The following is a 15,628-nucleotide window of genomic DNA, read 5'->3' as shown; positions in this document are numbered from 1 at the left end:
GGCTGCCCCACGGCACACAGCACACCCCATGGGCTGCCCCACAGCACACAGCACACTCAATGGGCAGCCCCCCAGCATACCCCATGGGCAGCCCCCAACCCCATAGGCACACACCCCATGGGGCAGCCCCCCCAAGGTATGCACAGCCCATAGGGCAATCCCCCAACCCCACATGCATATATCCCACGGGGCAGCCCCCCAACCCTAGATACGCACAAGTCTATAGGGCAGCCCCTAACCCCAAGTAGCACCCCCTTGATCTTAGCTATGCACAATCCATGGGGCATTCCCCGAGCTCCCTTCACACACACCCCATAGGGCAGCTCCCCTCACTACACACACTCTATGGGGCAGCCCCCCAACCCTAGATACGCACAACTGATGTGGCAGACCCCAACCCCAATGCACACCCCATAGGGCAGCTCCCCTCACTACGCACACTCCCTGTGGGGCAGCCCCCAACCCTAGATAGGCACAGTCAATAGGGCAGCCCCCAAGCAGCATCCCCTTGATCGTAGCTATGCACACTCCATGGGGCAGACCCCAGCTCCCTTCACCCGCTATGGGGCGGTTCCCCAACTCCAGCTATGCACTCCCCAAAGCAGAGGGGACCGAGGGTCACCTCATGGGGCAGAGCTCAGGGTACTGCTATGGGGCAGCCTCTGCCCCATAGCTCTGCCCGTGGGCTTCAGCGCTTCTGCCTTGAAGCACATGGGGACCCCCACCCAGCACCCCGCAAATGTGGGGGCTGAGCCCCACAAGTGTGGGTCTCCATCTGCCCCATTGATCCCAGCTTGGTGCCTTCTAATAAAGGATTCAGACCTGCCCATGGCCTTGTGTGTGATGGGGGTCCCTGCCCCCAGCGATGGGGGGTGGGGGCAGCCCCCCAAGTGCTGTGGGGCTGGGGCAGTGCTTGGGCCTTTATGATAAAACTGACTGGAGCCAGGTCAATGCCGGATCAATGTCTCATCACTGCCCCATCAATTCCGGACCAATGCCAGGTTGGTGCCAGATCAATGCCCCATCAATACCCCATCAATGCCGGATCAATGTGGGATCAATGCTGGATCAGTGACAGATTGGTCCCAGATCAGTGTCAAATCAATGCCCCATCAATACCCCATCAATGCCGGATCAATGTGGGATCAATGCTGGATCAGTGACAGATTGGTCCCAGATCAATGTCAAATCAATGCCCCATCAATACCAGATCAATGCTGGATCGATGCCAGATTGGTCCCAGATCAATGTCAAATCAATGCCCCATCAATGCCGGATCAATGTGGGATCAATGCTGGATCAGTGACAGATTGGTCCCAGATCAGTGTCAAATCAATGCCCCATCAATACTAGATCAATGCCGGATCAATGCTGGATCAATGCCAGATTGGTTCCAGATCAATGTCAAATCAATGCCCCATCAATGCCCCATCAATACCAGATCAATGTAGGATCAATGTCAGACCATTACCAGCTCAGTGCTGGATCAATGCTGAACTGGTCCCAGATCAGTGCTGGATCAATGCTGAACTGGTCCCAGCTCAGTGCTGGATCAATGCTGAACTGGTCCCAGCTCAGTGCTGGATCAATGCTGAACTGGTCCCAGCTCAGTGCTGGATCAATGCTGAACTGGTCCCAGATCAGTGCTGGATCAATGCTGAACTGGTCCCAGCTCAGTGCTGGATCAATGCTGAACTGGTCCCAGCTCAGTGCTGGATCAATGTCAGACCATTACCAGCTCAGTGCTGGATCAATGCTGAACTGGTCCCAGATCAGTGCTGGATCAATGCTGAACTGGTCCCAGCTCAGTGCCGGATCAATGCTGAACTGGTCCCAGCTCAGTGCTGGATCAATGCTGAACTGGCCCCAGCTCAGTGCTGGATCGGTGCCATACTGGTGCTGGCTCGGTGCTGGCTCGGTACCAGACCAATGCCCCATCACTGCCGGGTCCATGCTGGGTCAGAGCTGGAGCGGTCCCAGATCAACACTGGATCGATACTGAACCAGCGCTGGATCACTGCTGGATCCGTGCCGGACCAGTGCCACGATGGTGCCGGATCAGTGTCAGATCCATGCTGGATCTGTGCTGGATCAGCACCAGATCACTGCCACGATGGTGCCGGATCAGTGTCGGATCCATGCTGGATTCGTGCCGGATCAGTGCCACGATGGTGCCGGATCAGTGTTAGATCACTGCTGGATCAGCACCAGATCAGTGCCACGATGGTGCCAGATCAGTGTTGGATCACTGCCGGATCAGCACCAGATCAGTGCCACGATGGTGCCGGATCAGTGTCGGATCAGTGTTAGATCACTGCTGGATCAGCACCAGATCAGTGCCACGATGGTGCCGGATCAGTGTTAGATCACTGCTGGATCAGCACCAGATCAGTGCCACGATGGTGCCAGATCAGTGTTAGATCATTGCCGGATCAGCACCAGATCAGTACCACGATGGTGCCGGATCAGTGCTGGATCAGTGTTAGATCACTGCTGGATCAGCACCAGATCAGTGCCACGATGGTGCCAGATCAGTGCCGGATCAGTGTTAGATCACTGCCGGATCAGCACCAGATCAGTGCCACGATGGTGCCAGATCAGTGTCGGATCCGTGCTGGATCAGTGCTGGATCAGCGGCACATTGACACCAGCACCATGTCCCAGTCACCCCTTGTCCCAGTGTCCCGGTGTCCCGGTGTCCCAGTGTCCCGGTGCTGGTGTCGCTGTGTCCCAGTGCCCCGGTGTTGCTGTGTCCCGGTGTCGCTGTGTCCTGGTGCTGGTGTCCCGGTGCTGGTGTCCCGGTGCTGGTGTCCCAGGTGTCCCAGTGTCCCGGTACTGGTGTGTCCCAGTGCCGGTGTCCCAGTGTCCCAGTACTGGAGTGCCGGTGTCGCTGTGTCCCGGTGCTGCGGTGCCGGTGCCGGTGTTGGTGTCAGGGCGCGGTGCCGGGGCCCACGTGCAGGCTGAGGGCCACGGGCAGGTGATCGGAGTCACGTGCTGCCAAGCGGGTGATGAAGGAGACGGCGGTGTCCCAGTGCCGGTGACAGGGGATGGGGGGTGTCCCAGGGGGTCGCTCAGGGGGGTCAGGGGGTCAGGGGGGGTCAGGGGGGCTCAGGGGGCTCAGGGGGTCGTCAGGGGGGCTCAGGGGGTCAGGGGGCTCAGGGGGCTCAGGGGGGTCAGGGGGGCTCAGGGGGCTCAGGGGTGATGAAGGAGACGGCGGCGACGTCAGGGGGCTCAGGGGGCTCAGGGGGCTCAGGGGGGCTCAGGGGGCTCAGGGGGCTCAGGGGGGCTCAGGGGGGCTCAGGGGGGTCAGGGGGGGCTCAGGGGGGCTCAGGGGGGGTCAGGGGGGCTCAGGGGGGTCAGGGGGGCTCAGGGGGCTCAGGGGGGGCTCAGGGGGGCTCAGGGGGGCTCAGGGGGGGCTCAGGGGGGGTCAGGGGGGCTCAGGGGGGGCTCTGGGGGGCTCAGGGGGGTCAGGGGGGTCAGGGGGGTCAGGGGGGGCTCAGGGGGGGTCAGGGGGGGTCAGGGGGGGTCAGGGGGGGGGGGTCAGGGGGGCTCAGGGGTCTCGGGTTCCCCCCCCCATTGCAGCTCTCACCGTGCGCAGCGGCGGCCGCGGCCGGAACACGGCGTAATCCAAGCGGCGGCCCCGGCACGGGGCGGGGAAGGAGGCGTCCGGGAGCCCCGAGGCCAGGATGGGGCCCGCCAGGAACCGGCAGCGGCCACCGGGAGAGGAGAGGGTCCTGGGGGGACACGGGAGGGCAGTGAGGGGGGCACGGGGGGGGGACAGGGAGGGAGGGGGGCAGAGAGGGATGGGGGCACTGCGGGATGGGGGCATTGCGGGATGGGGGCAGAGTGGGATGGGGGCAGAGAGGGATGGGGGCAGAGTGGGATGGGGGCAGAGAGGGATGGGGGCACTGCGGGATGGGGGCATTGCGGGATGGGGGCAGAGTGGGATGGGGCAGAGAGGGATGGGAGAGTGGGAGGCAGAGTGGGATGGGGGCATTACGGGATGGGGGCAGAGTGGGATGGGGGCATTTACGGGATGGGGGCAGAGTGGGATGGGGGCATTAGGGGATGGGGGCAGAGAGGGATGGGGGCAGAGAGGGATGGGGGCATGGGGGCAGAGGGGGATGGGGGCAGAGTGGGATGGGGGCAGAGAGGGATGGGGGCAGAGAGGGATGGGGGCACTGTGGCACCCGGTCAGCACGGGATGGGGACAGCACAAAGTGAGGGAAGGGCACCAGGGCACCACGGTGACACCAGGGCACCGCGGTGACACCAGGGCACCACGGTGACACCAGGGCACCGGGACACTCCGGCATGAAGACACCAGGGGATGGGGGACTTGGGATGGGGAATGCGGCAGGACAGGGGCGCCATGGGATAGGGACAAGGGGGAAGTGGAATGGGGACGTGGGGACACCATGGCAGAGGGAAACAGTGGCATGGGGACATGATGGATTGGGGACGTGGGGACTTGGGGACATGGGGGCACAGGGATGGGGTGGCACAGGGACCTCATGGCACAGGGATGGCTCCCCCCCAGGGCTTTGATGGCCTTTCCCCATGTCCCCTCCCCATCACCTCTTCATCTTCTCCGGGGTGGACACGGGCTCCTCATAGATCTCCAGGTAGTTGAGGAGAGTGCCTGGGAACAGGGGAGATGGGGCAGATAAGGATATGGGGGATATGGGGCACATAAGGGGAGGTGGACACAGGGGTTGGGACAAGTGGTGATGAGGACAGGGACGGTGCCCGGGCCAGGCCACGCTGTGTCCCTGGCGGGTGACAGGGGGTGCCCAGTCCCACCTATGGCCCAGGGCTCATCCTGCCCCGGTCCCTGGCGGCACGGGTCCTGGTAGAGCTCGAAGAGCCGGTGCCGCTGGTTGAGCTGGTCACCTGCGGGCAGGGACGCAGAGGGGGTCACCCCATGGACAACGCGTGCTCCCTGTGCCCTCAGGTCCCTCAGTCCCCATGTCTCCTATCCCCATGTCCCTATGTCCCCATATCGCCTATCCCCATGTCCCTCAGTCCCCATATCCCCTATCCCCATGTCTCTATGTCCCCTATCCCCATGTCCCTCAGTCCCCATGTCCCCTATCCCCATGTCCCTATGTCCCCATATCGCCTATCCCCATGTCCCTCAGTCCCCATATCCCCTATCCCCATGTCTCTATGTCCCCTATCCCCATGTCCCTATGGCCCCATATCCCCTATCCCCATGTACCTATGTCCCCATGTCCCCTATCCCCATGTCCCCTACCCCCTCTCCCCATGTCCCTATGTCCCCTATCCCCATGTCCCTCAGTCCCCATGTCCCCTATCCCCATGTCCCTATGTCCCCTATCCCCATGTCCCCCCATATCCCCCTGTCCCCCCCTATCCCCTATCCCCATCCCCATCTCCCCTGTCCCCCTATCCCCTATCCCCCTGTCCCCTATCCCCATGTCCTCCCCTATCCCCTATCCCCACCTCCCCTCTCCCCCTATCCCCACGTCCCCTATCCCCACCTCCCCTACCCCCACGTCCCCTATCCCCCTGTCCCCTATCCCCTATCCCCCCCCTATCCCCACCTCCCCTATCCCCCTGTCCCCTATCCCCACTGTCCCCTCCCCCTCCCCTATCCCCCACCTCCCCTATCCCCCTATCCCCACGTCCCCTATCCCCACCTCCCCTATCCCCACCTCCCCATCTCCCGTATCCCCTATCCCCACGTCCCCTACCCCCATCTCCCCTATCCCCACCTCCCCTGTCCCCCCTGTCCCCCCCCGTATCCCCTATCCCCACATCCCCTATCCCCACGTCCCCTATCCCCATCCCCACCTCCCCTATCCCCACCTCCCCTATCCCCCATCCCCACGTCCCCCATCCCCACGTCCCCTATCCCCCTGTCCCCTATCCCCTATCCCCTGTCCCCCTGTCCCCTCTCCCCTATCCCCACCTCCCCTATCCCCACGTCCCCTATCCCCACCTCCCCTACCCCCACGTCCCCTATCCCCCTGTCCCCTATCCCCACCTCCCCCCCACCTCCCCTATCCCCCTGTCCCCTATCCCCTATCCCCATCTCCCCTGTCCCCCTATCCCCTATCCCCCTGTCCCCTATCCCCACCTCCCCTATCCCCACCTCCCCTATCCCCTATCCCCTATCCCCCCGTCCCCTATCCCCTATCCCCCCGTCCCCCATCCCCACGTCCCCTATCCCCATCTCCCCCATCCCCACCTCCCCTGTCCCCCTATCCCCCCGTCCCCTATCCCCACCTCCCCTATCCCCCCGTCCCCTATCCCCCATCCCCACGTCCCCCACCCCCATGTCCCCAGGTACCCCCGTCCGTCCCCCCCCGTGTCCCCACCGCGGGAGCAGTTGTCGAAGTTGAGGTCCCCGCAGAGGACGTCGAAGGCCACCAGGTCCCCGCTGCGCTCCTGCTCCTGCTGGAACCGCTGCAGCCAGCGCAGCGCCAGCGTCAGCTGCGCGTCCCGGACGGCGCCGTCCCCTGCGGCACACGGGGGCCGTGGAACCGCTGCGCTGCCGCCCCCCGGCCCGCTCCGTCCCCGCCGCCCGCCGCTCACCGGCCGGCGCCTGCAGGTGCGTGCAGCCCACGTAGCCCACGATGCGGCGGTGCCGCGCCGAGCCCAGCTGCACCTGCGGGACGACAGCGGCCTCAGCGGGGCCCCGGCACCGCGGCGGGGCCCGGCGGGACCCGCGCTCACCTGGACCATGAGCAGCCCCTTGTCGGCCATCGCGTCCTCCCGGGCGCCGTTGGGGAAGCTGCGGAAGGCGGCGGCCAGCACCGGGAAGCGGCTGGCGAGGAACAAGCCGCTGCCGAGCAGCCGCAGGCGCCCGCGGCGCAGCCCCCCCGTGCCCACCTCCGAGATAACGTGCGGGAACACGCGGCCGAGCCGGCGGCGGAGACACGCGGCGGCCGCGCCGTCGAACACCTCCTGCAGGCAAAGGACGTCGGCGGCCGGCGGGAAGCGCTCGGACAGCGGCGGCTCCGGCTCCGTCAGCGGCGGCTCCGGCTCCGTCAGCGGCGGCTCCGGCTCCGTCAGCGGCGGCTCCGGCTCCGTCACCGGCGGCTCCGGCTCCGTCACCGGCGGCTCCGGCTCCGCCATCGGCGGCTCCGGCTCCGTCAGCGGCGCCTCCACCTCGGGCATCTCCAGGGCCACGCCGCGCTCGGTGCTCAGGGTCCCTCCGTAGCCGTTGGCTCCGCGGTGCCGCGGCTCCACCAGGCCCGCGCGGTCGCTGCCGGGGTCCGGTGGGGCCGGGACGAGGCGCCGGGCGATGTCCGCTGCCCGCTGCGGGGTCTGCCCCAGGTTGCTGAACTTGGCCAAGCCGCTGGGCAGGAGGCAGAGGTTGGCGCTGACGAAGGTGAAGGTCCGGGGCTGCCGCAGGTCCCACGGCTCGGCCGGCGCCGCCGCCGTGTGCTGGTAAAGGAAGGGGCTCCGCGCCGCCTGCAGCGGCAGCCACAGCAGCAGCCCCAGCGCCGTGAGGGGCAGCGAGAGCAGCAGCAGCACCGCGAGCACCGGCCCCGCCACCGCCCGAGCGGCGCAACCGCGGCACCAAGCGCACGGCCGCCGCCGCCGCCGCTCCGCCGTCGTGGGCCGCAGGTCCAGGAGCCGGTTGAGGGCCCAGGAGCCGGGAGCCAGCAGCGCCCGAGCCACGGCGTCCAGAGCCGCCAGCGCGGGGCTGCGGAACGGGGCCTGCGGCAGCCGCATCCCCGGGGGCGCGCTCAGCGCGGGGTCCCCGCCGCAGCCGCTGACACCTGCGGGACACGGAGCCGCGTTGGGACCGAGCGGCCGCAGCCGGAGCCGCCCCCGCGGGAGCCTCCGCGTCCCCCGTGAGCGCCCCGCGCGGCTCCGGGTCCGACGGAAGCACCGGAGCGGGCCGGGGGCCGCGGAGCAACCGGAGCCCGAGCACCGGCACCCACGGAGACCCCGGCACCGGCGGCACCCCCGGCAGCGCCGCTCGCCCGCGCCCGGGAGCCTCCGTCCGGCCGCGGGAGCCGGGAAGGGGCTGAGCCGCGGCGGCGCCGGGACTGGCCCGACGGGTTCCCGGTACCTGCGGGGGGCAGGACCCGGCGCCACGGGCGAAAACACCGCGTCTGCCCCGGCACCGCCGGCTGCGCCAGGGAGCCCTGAGCGAGCCTGACCGGGTCTGAGCGAGACCTGAGTGAGACCTGAGCGAGCCTGACTGAGCCTGACCGAGCCTGACCGGGTCTGAGCGAGCCCTGAGCGAGCCTGACCGGGTCTGAGTGAGCCCTGAGCGAGCCTGACCGGGTCTGAGTGAGCCCTGAGCGAGCCTGACCGGGTCTGCGTGAGACCTGAGTGAGACCTGAGCGAGCCTGACTGAGCCTGACCGGGTCTGAGCGAGACCTGAGCGAGCCCTGACCGGGTCTGAGTGAGACCTGAGTGAGACCTGAGCGAGCCTGACTGAGCCTGACCGGGTCTGAGCGAGACCTGAGCGAACCTGACCGGGTCTGAGTGAGACCTGAGTGAGACCTGAGCGAGCCTGACTGAGCCTGACCGAGCCTGACCGGGTCTGAGCGAGCCCTGAGCGAGCCCTGACCGGGTCTGAGCGAGCCCTGAGCGAGCCCTGACCGGGTCTGAGTGAGACCTGAGTGAGACCTGAGTGAGACCTGAGCGAGCCTGACCGGGTCTGAGCGAGACCTGAGCGAGCCTGACTGAGCCTGACCGGGTCTGACCAGGTCTGAGTGAGACCTGACTGAGCCTGACTGAGCCTGACTGAGCCTGACCGGGTCTGAGCGAGCCCTGAGCGAGCCCTGACCGGGTCTGAGCGGGCCCTGAGCGAGCCCTGAGCGAGCCCTGAGCGGGTCTGAGCGAGCCCTGAGCGAGCCCTGAGCGAGCCTGACTGAGCCTGACCGGGTCTGAGTGAGCCCTGAGCGAGCCCTGAGCGAGCCCTGACCGGGTCTGAGCGAGCCCTGAGCGAGCCCTGAGCGAGCCCTGAGCGAGCCTGACTGAGCCTGACCGGGTCTGACTGAGCCTGACCGGGTCTGAGCGAGCCCTGAGCGAGCCCTGACCGGGTCTGAGCGAGCCCTGAGCGAGCCCTGAGCGAGCCCTGACCGGGTCTGAGCGAGCCCTGAGCGAGCCCTGAGCGAGCCTGACTGAGCCTGACTGAGCCTGACCGGGTCTGAGTGAGACCTGAACGAGCCTGACTGAGCCTGACTGAGCCTGACCGGGTCTGAGCGAGCCCTGACTGAGCCTGACCAGGTCTGAGTGAGACCTGAGTGAGACCTGAGCGAGCCTGAATGAGCCTGACCGAGCCTGACCGGGTTTGAGCGAGCCCTGACTGAGCCTGACCGGGTCTGAGTGAGACCTGAGCGAGCCTGAATGAGCCTGACCGGGTCTGAGCGAGCCCTGACTGAGCCTGACCAGGTCTGAGTGAGACCTGAGTGAGACCTGAGCGAGTCTGACAGAGCCCTGCCCGAGCCCGGGTCTTGTCTGAGCCCTGCCTGAGCCCGGGTCCTGCCTGAGCCTGAGCCCAAGCCCAAGCCCGAGCCCTGCCTGAGCTTGAGCCCTGCCTGAGTCCTGCCTGAGCCGTAGCCCTGCTCCAGCCTGAGTCCTGTCTGAGTCTGACCTGACCCTACCTGAGTACTGACTGAGCCTGGGTCTTACCTAAGCTTGAGTCCTGTCTGAGTCCTGCCTGAGTCTGACCTGACCCAACCTGAGTACTGACTGAGCCTGGGTCTTGCCTAAGCTTGAGTCCTGCCTGAGTCCTGCCTTAGTCTGACCTGACCCAACCTGAGTACTGACTGAGCCTGGGTCTTGCCTAAGCTTGAGTCCTGCCTGAGTCCTGCCTTAGTCTGACCTGACCCAACCTGAGTACTGACTGAGCCTGGGTCTTGCCTAAGCTTGAGTCCTGTCTGTCCTGCCTGAGTCCTGCCTTAGTCTGACCTGACCCAACCTGAGTACTGACTGAGCCTGGGTCTTGCCTAAGCTTGAGTCCTGTCTGTCCTGCCTGAGTCTGACCTGACCCAACCTGAGTACTGACTGAGCCTGGGTCTTGCCTAAGCTTGAGTCCTGTCTGTCCTGCCTGAGTCCTGCCTGAGCCGTAGCCCTGCTCCAGCCTGAGTCCTGCCCACGTCTGACCTGACCCTACCTGAGTACTGACTGAGCCTGGGTCTTACCTAATCTTGAGTCCTGTCTGTCCTGCCCAAGTCTAACCTGACCCTGCCAGAGTCCTGCCCACGTCCGGGGCCCTGCCCAAGTCCCGAGTCCTGCTCCAGCCTGAGTCCTGTCTGAGTCCTGCCCTCCTGCGCCCACTGCCAGCGTGGGATGCTGCTGGGCACTGGGGATGCTGGGGTCACTGGGAGCGCTGGGGCTGCTCCAACCCATCCCAGGTCCCGGTACACGCAGCCGCTCAGGGCTGTGTTGGCTGGTGGTGTCCCTGGCCTGGCACCAACCTTGGCTCCATCCCCGCTGCTGCCATGGGGCCAGGGCACAGCCATGGGGCTGGTTCCCACCTCACTGACCCCAGCACGGCCCTGGCACAGCTCTGGCACGGCCCCAGCACGGTTCTGGCACACTTCCTGCCCCATGGTTCCTGCCCCACGGCGCTGGCGCAGCTCCGAATGACTCAGCCCAGGGCCCGGCACTTCCCAGTGGCTCCCACATCCCACGGGAAGGTCAATCACTGTCACGGGAGTGTGAGTGTGCGGGGAGCGGCCCCCGCGGTGCCGGGGTCACCGTGAGCCATGGACAGGCAGCCACAGCGGAGCCGGCAGAGCCGGTGGGGCCGAACACGGAGCGGGAGCAGGAACAGGGAGCAGGGAACAGGGAGAAGCAGGCAGCAGTCGTTGTTCTCACAGGACTGATGTGGGCATTGTGCAGGCAGCAGAACCAGCATTGACCCACGGTGCAGGCAGCAGAACCACCATTGACCCATTGCCCCACGGTGCAGGCAAGCACCGGGAAGAGGCATTGACCCATTGCCCCACGGTGCAGGAAACAGCAGGAAGAGTCATTGACCCATTGCACCACAGTGCAGGAAGCAGCACTGCCCCATTGCCCCACAGTGCAGGAAGCAGCAGGAAGCAGCATTGCCCCATTGCCGCACAGTGCAGGAAGCATCTGGAAGCAGCATTGCCCCATTGCCCCACAGTGCGGGCAGCAGCTGGAAGCAGCATTGCCCCATTGCCGCACAGTGCAGGAAGCATCTGGAAGCAGCATTGCCCCATTGCCCCACAGTGCGGGCAGCAGCCGGAAGCAGCATTGCCCCATTGCCCCACAGTGCGGGCAGCAGCCGGAAGCAGCATTGCCCCATTGCCCCACAGTCTGGGCAGCCGCCGGAAGCAGCATTGCCCCATTGCCCCACAGTGTGGGCAGCAGCCGGAAGCAGCATTGCCCCATTGCCCCACAGTGCGGGCAGCAGCTGGAAGCAGCATTGCCCTATTGCCTTATGGTGGGGGCAGTAGCAGGAAGTGGCATTTCCCGTGGTACAGGCAGGAGAACCGGCAGTGTTGGCAGGGCGGGCAGCACCAGGGCCCCCGGTGCTGTGTTTGCCCAGCACCTGCCTGTTTGCCTGCACCGCGCTGCCTGTACCTTGCTGCCTGTCCTGTGCTGCCCGGCAGCTCCTGCCCGCCACTGCCTTCGGTGCTGGCAATGGAGTGAGTGGCACCGACCCCCAGGGCTGGTTCCTTCCCTGAGATCCCGGCTGCCCTGAGCTGCCCGCATCAGCCCCTGCCCTCACCAGCCCTGAGCTGCCCTCACCAGTCCCCTGCCCACACCAGATCCTGCCTGCATCAGCCCCTGCCTGCACCAGTCCCCTGCCCTCACCAGCCCCTGCCCTCACCAGTGCCCTGCCCGCACCAGCCCCTGCCCTCACCAGTCCCCTGCCCTCACCAGCCCTGAGCTGCCCTCACCAGCCCCTGCCCTCACCAGTCCCCTGCCCTCACCAGCCCCTGCCCTCACCAGCCCCTGCCCTCACCAGTCCCCTGCCCTCACCAGCCCTGAGCTGCCCGCACCAGCCCCTGCCCTCACCAGCCCCTGCCCTCACCATTCCCCTGCCCTCACCAGTCCCCTGCCCTCACCAGTCCCCTGCCCTCACCAGCCCCTGCCCTCACCATTCCCCTGCCCTCACCAGCCCCTGCCCTCACCAGTCCCCTGCCCTCACCAGCCCCTGCCCTCACCAGTCCCCTGCCCTCACCAGTCCCCTGCCCTCACCAGTCCCCTGCCCTCACCAGCCCCTGCCCTCACCAGTCCCCTGCCCTCACCAGCCCTGAGCTGCCCTCACCAGCCCCTGCCCTCACCATTCCCCTGCCCTCACCAGCCCCTGCCCTCCCCAGTCCCCTGCCCTCACCAGCCCCTGCCCTCACCAGTCCCCTGCCCTCACCAGTCCCCAGCCCGCACCAGCCCCTGCCCTCACCAGTCCCCTGCCCTCACCAGCCCCTGCCCTCACCAGCCCCTGCCCTCACCAGTCCCCTGCCCGCACCAGCCCCTGCCCTCACCAGCCCCTGCCCTCACCAGTCCCCTGCCCTCACCAGCCCCCCGCCCTCACCAGTCCCCCGCCCACACCAGTGCCCCGCCCGCACCAGCCCCTGCCCACACCAGTCCCTCTGCCGCCGGCCTCGGTCACGCCACGTCCCGTGTTCCCGGTGCCCGCCGCTCACCTTCGCACTCCAGGGCCCCGGGCGCCATGGCCAAAGCCACCAACACGGGAGGCTCCGGCCCCGCTGCCGACGGTCACCGGCGGCTCCGCAGGTCACAAACATCCGCTGGCTGCGGCCGGGCCCGGTGCCCGGGCTGGCGACATTCCTGCCGCGGTGCGTGGCCAGCGCCGCACCTCCTCTTCCACCTGCGGGCAGGGGCCGGCACGGTGCGGGCAGGGGTGGGCACGGTGCGGGCAGGGGTGGGCACGGTGAGGGCAGGGGCGGGTATGGGGCGGGCAGGGGCGGGCAGCGGTACGGACGAGGTCTGGCAGTGGTACAGGCAGGGAGCCGGAGCTGCTGGTGCTGCACCTTGCCCGGCTGGTTCAACCGGCGCTGTAACCCCTTGTCTGCCGCGTCCTGGCTGTGCCGGTGCCCGGGGGGGTGGTGACGGGCGCAGGGTGACGGGTGCAGGGTGACAGGTGCTGGGTGCTGGGCGCAGGGTGCTGGGTGCTGGGTGCAGGGTGCTGGGCGCAGGGTGTTGGGTGCAGGGTGCTGAGTGCTGGGTGCTGAGTGCTGAGTGCAGGGTGCAGGGTGTTGGGTGCAGGGTGCTGAGTGCTGGGTGCTGAGTGCAGTGTGCAGGGTGCAGGGTGCAGGGTGCTGGGTGCAGGGTGCTGAGTGCTGGGTGCTGTGTGCAGGGTGCTGAGTGCTGGGTGCAGGGTGCTGAGTGCTGGGTGCTGTGTGCAGGGTGCTGTGTGCAGGGTGCTGTGTGGGTGTGGGTGCTGTCCCCTACCTGGCTGCTTCTCGGTGAGCTCCGGCTGCGCTCGGCCCGGCCCCGCGTGTCCCCTCGTTTCCCGTCGGCGCCGGCTGACTCCGCGCTGCTTTTCCCCTTCCTGCCACGGGCAGCGCGGAGCCGGGGCTGAGGCGGGGCTGAGCACCCCAGAAACCTGCGCCCAGCACCGGCCCGGCCCCTCCCGGGCTCACCTCCGGACCAGGGGTGCCCGTGCCCCCCTCCGCGGGGCTGCCCCCTCCCTCCCGTGCTCCCGGGGCCGGTTCCAGGCTCCCGCTTCCGCATCCGAGCGGCGGCGGCTGCCAAAGGGAACAGGGAAAAGAGCCACGGCCTTGACCGCGGGGTGACCCCCCCCTCCCTGCACCGGTGTCTGTAACCCTGCCTGCACCCAGCACCCTGCCTGCACCCAGCACCGCTGCCTGTAACCTGCCTGCACCCAGCACCGGTGTCTGTAACCCTGCCTGCACCCAGCACCGGTGTCTGTAACCCTGCCTGCACCCAGCACCGCTGCCTGTAACCTGCCTGCACCCAGCACCGGTGTCTGTAACCCTGCCTGCACCCAGCACCGGTGTCTGTAACCCTGCCTGCACCCAGCACTGGTGTCTGTAACCCTGCCTGCACCCAGCACCGGTGTCTGTAACCCTGCCGGCACCCAGCACCCTGCCTGCACCCAGCACCGCTGCCTGTAACCCTGCCTGCACCCAGCACCGGTGTCTGTAACCCTGCCTGCACCCAGCACCGGTGTCTGTAACCCTGCCTGCACCCAGCACCGGTGTCTGTAACCCGGCCTGCACCCAGCACCCTGCCTGCACCCAGCACCGGTGTCTGTAACCCTGCCGGCACCCAGCACCCTGCCTGCACCCAGCACTGCTGCCTGTAACCCTGCCTGCACCCAGCACCGGTGTCTGTAACCCGGCCTGCACCCAGCACCCTGCCTGCACCCAGCACCGGTGTCTGTAACCCTGCCTGCACCCAGCACCCTGCCTGCACCCAGCACCGCTGCCTGTAACCCTGCCTGCACCCAGCACCGGTGTCTGTAACCCTGCCTGCACCCAGCACCACTGCCTGTCACCCTGCCTGCACCCAGCACCGCTGCCTGTAACCCTGCCTGCACCCAGCACTGGTGTCTGTAACCCTGCCTGCACCCAGCACCGGTGTCTGTAACCCTGACTGCACCCAGCACCCTGCCTGCACCCAGCACCACTGCCTGCACCCAGCACCGCTGCCTGTAACCCTGCCTGCACCCAGCACCGGTGTCTGTAACCCTGCCTGCACCCAGCACCGGTGTCTGTAACCCTGCCTGCACCCAGCACCGGTGTCTGTAACCTTGCCTGCACCCAGCACCACTGCCTGTAACCCTGCCTGCACCCAGCACTGGTGTCTGTAACCCTGCCTGCACCCAGCTCCCTGCCTGCACCCAGCACCGCTGCCTGTAACCCTGCCTGCACCCAGCACCGCTGCCTGTAACCCTGCCTGCACCCAGCACCGGTGTCTGTAACCCTGCCTGCACCCAGCACTGGTGTCTGTAACCCTGACTGCACCCAGCACCCTGCCTGCACCCAGCACCGCTGCCTGCACCCAGCACCGCTGCCTGTAACCCTGCCTGCACCCAGCACCGGTGTCTGTAACCCTGCCTGCACCCAGCACCGGTGTCTGTAACCCGGCCTGCACCCAGCACCGCTGCCTGTAACCCTGCCGGCACCCAGCACCGGTGTCTGTAACCCGGCCTGCACCCAGCACCCTGCCTGCACCCAGCACCAGTGTCTGTAACCCTGCCAGCACCCAGCACCCTGCCTGCACCCAGCACCGCTGCCTGTAACCCTGCCTGCACCCAGCACCGGTGTCTGTAACCCGGCCTGCACCCAGCACCCTGCCTGCACCCAGCACCGGTGTCTGTAACCCTGCCGGCACCCAGCACCCTGCCTGCACCCAGCACCGCTGCCTGTAACCCTGCCTGCACCCAGCACCGGTGTCTGTAACCCTGCCTGCACCCAGCACCGGGCCTGTAACCCTGCCTGCACCCAGCACCGGTGTCTGTAACCCTGCCTGCACCCAGCACCGGTGTCTGTAACCCTGCCTGCACCCAGCACCGCTGCCTGTAACCCTGCCTGCACCCAGCACCGGTGTCTGTAACCCTGCCTGCACCCAGCACCGGTGTCTGTAACCCTGCCTGCACCCAGCACCGGTGTCTGTAACCCTGCCTGCACCCAGCACCGGTGTCTGTAACCCTGCCTGCACCCAGCAC

The 15,628-nt window shown here is 67.0% G+C and overlaps 1 protein-coding gene across 1 annotated transcript; it reads right to left on the bottom strand.

The window, feature by feature from the left end:
• Positions 1 to 3,173: 3,173 nt before the first annotated feature.
• On the bottom strand, positions 3,174 to 12,836 carry LOC130606622 (sphingomyelin phosphodiesterase 5-like). Its single transcript, XM_057423129.1, has 8 exons — positions 12,618 to 12,836; positions 6,703 to 7,754; positions 6,562 to 6,634; positions 6,345 to 6,485; positions 4,804 to 4,893; positions 4,579 to 4,642; positions 3,590 to 3,734; positions 3,174 to 3,224 (listed from the first exon to the last, which is right to left on the bottom strand). The coding sequence occupies exons 1-8, from the start codon at positions 12,643 to 12,645 to the stop codon at positions 3,174 to 3,176; spliced, it is 1,644 nt and encodes a 547-aa protein (XP_057279112.1). The 5' UTR covers positions 12,646 to 12,836.
• Between the last annotated feature and the right edge of the window lie 2,792 nt (positions 12,837 to 15,628).

This window comes from Pezoporus wallicus, unplaced genomic scaffold (genome assembly GCF_028554395.1).
Source record: "Pezoporus wallicus isolate ANWC-B61680 ecotype Strahan unplaced genomic scaffold, APGP_CSIRO_Pwel_v1 contig_8549, whole genome shotgun sequence".
NCBI lineage: Eukaryota > Metazoa > Chordata > Aves > Psittaciformes > Psittacidae > Pezoporus > Pezoporus wallicus.
Note: the sequence above shows the minus strand (reverse complement) of the source record. Positions and strands in the feature narration are given on the sequence as shown.

Coding starts and splice junctions, on each gene's coding strand:
- LOC130606622 (XM_057423129.1), bottom strand. CDS start 12,645: ATGGCGCCCGGGGCCCTGGAGTGCGAAG. Junction 6,635..6,702: donor AGGGGCTGCTCATGGTCCAG/GTGAGCGCGGGT, acceptor GTCGTCCCGCAG/GTGCAGCTGGGCTCGGCGCG. Junction 4,643..4,803: donor GGATGAGCCCTGGGCCATAG/GTGGGACTGGGC, acceptor CCCTGTTCCCAG/GCACTCTCCTCAACTACCTG.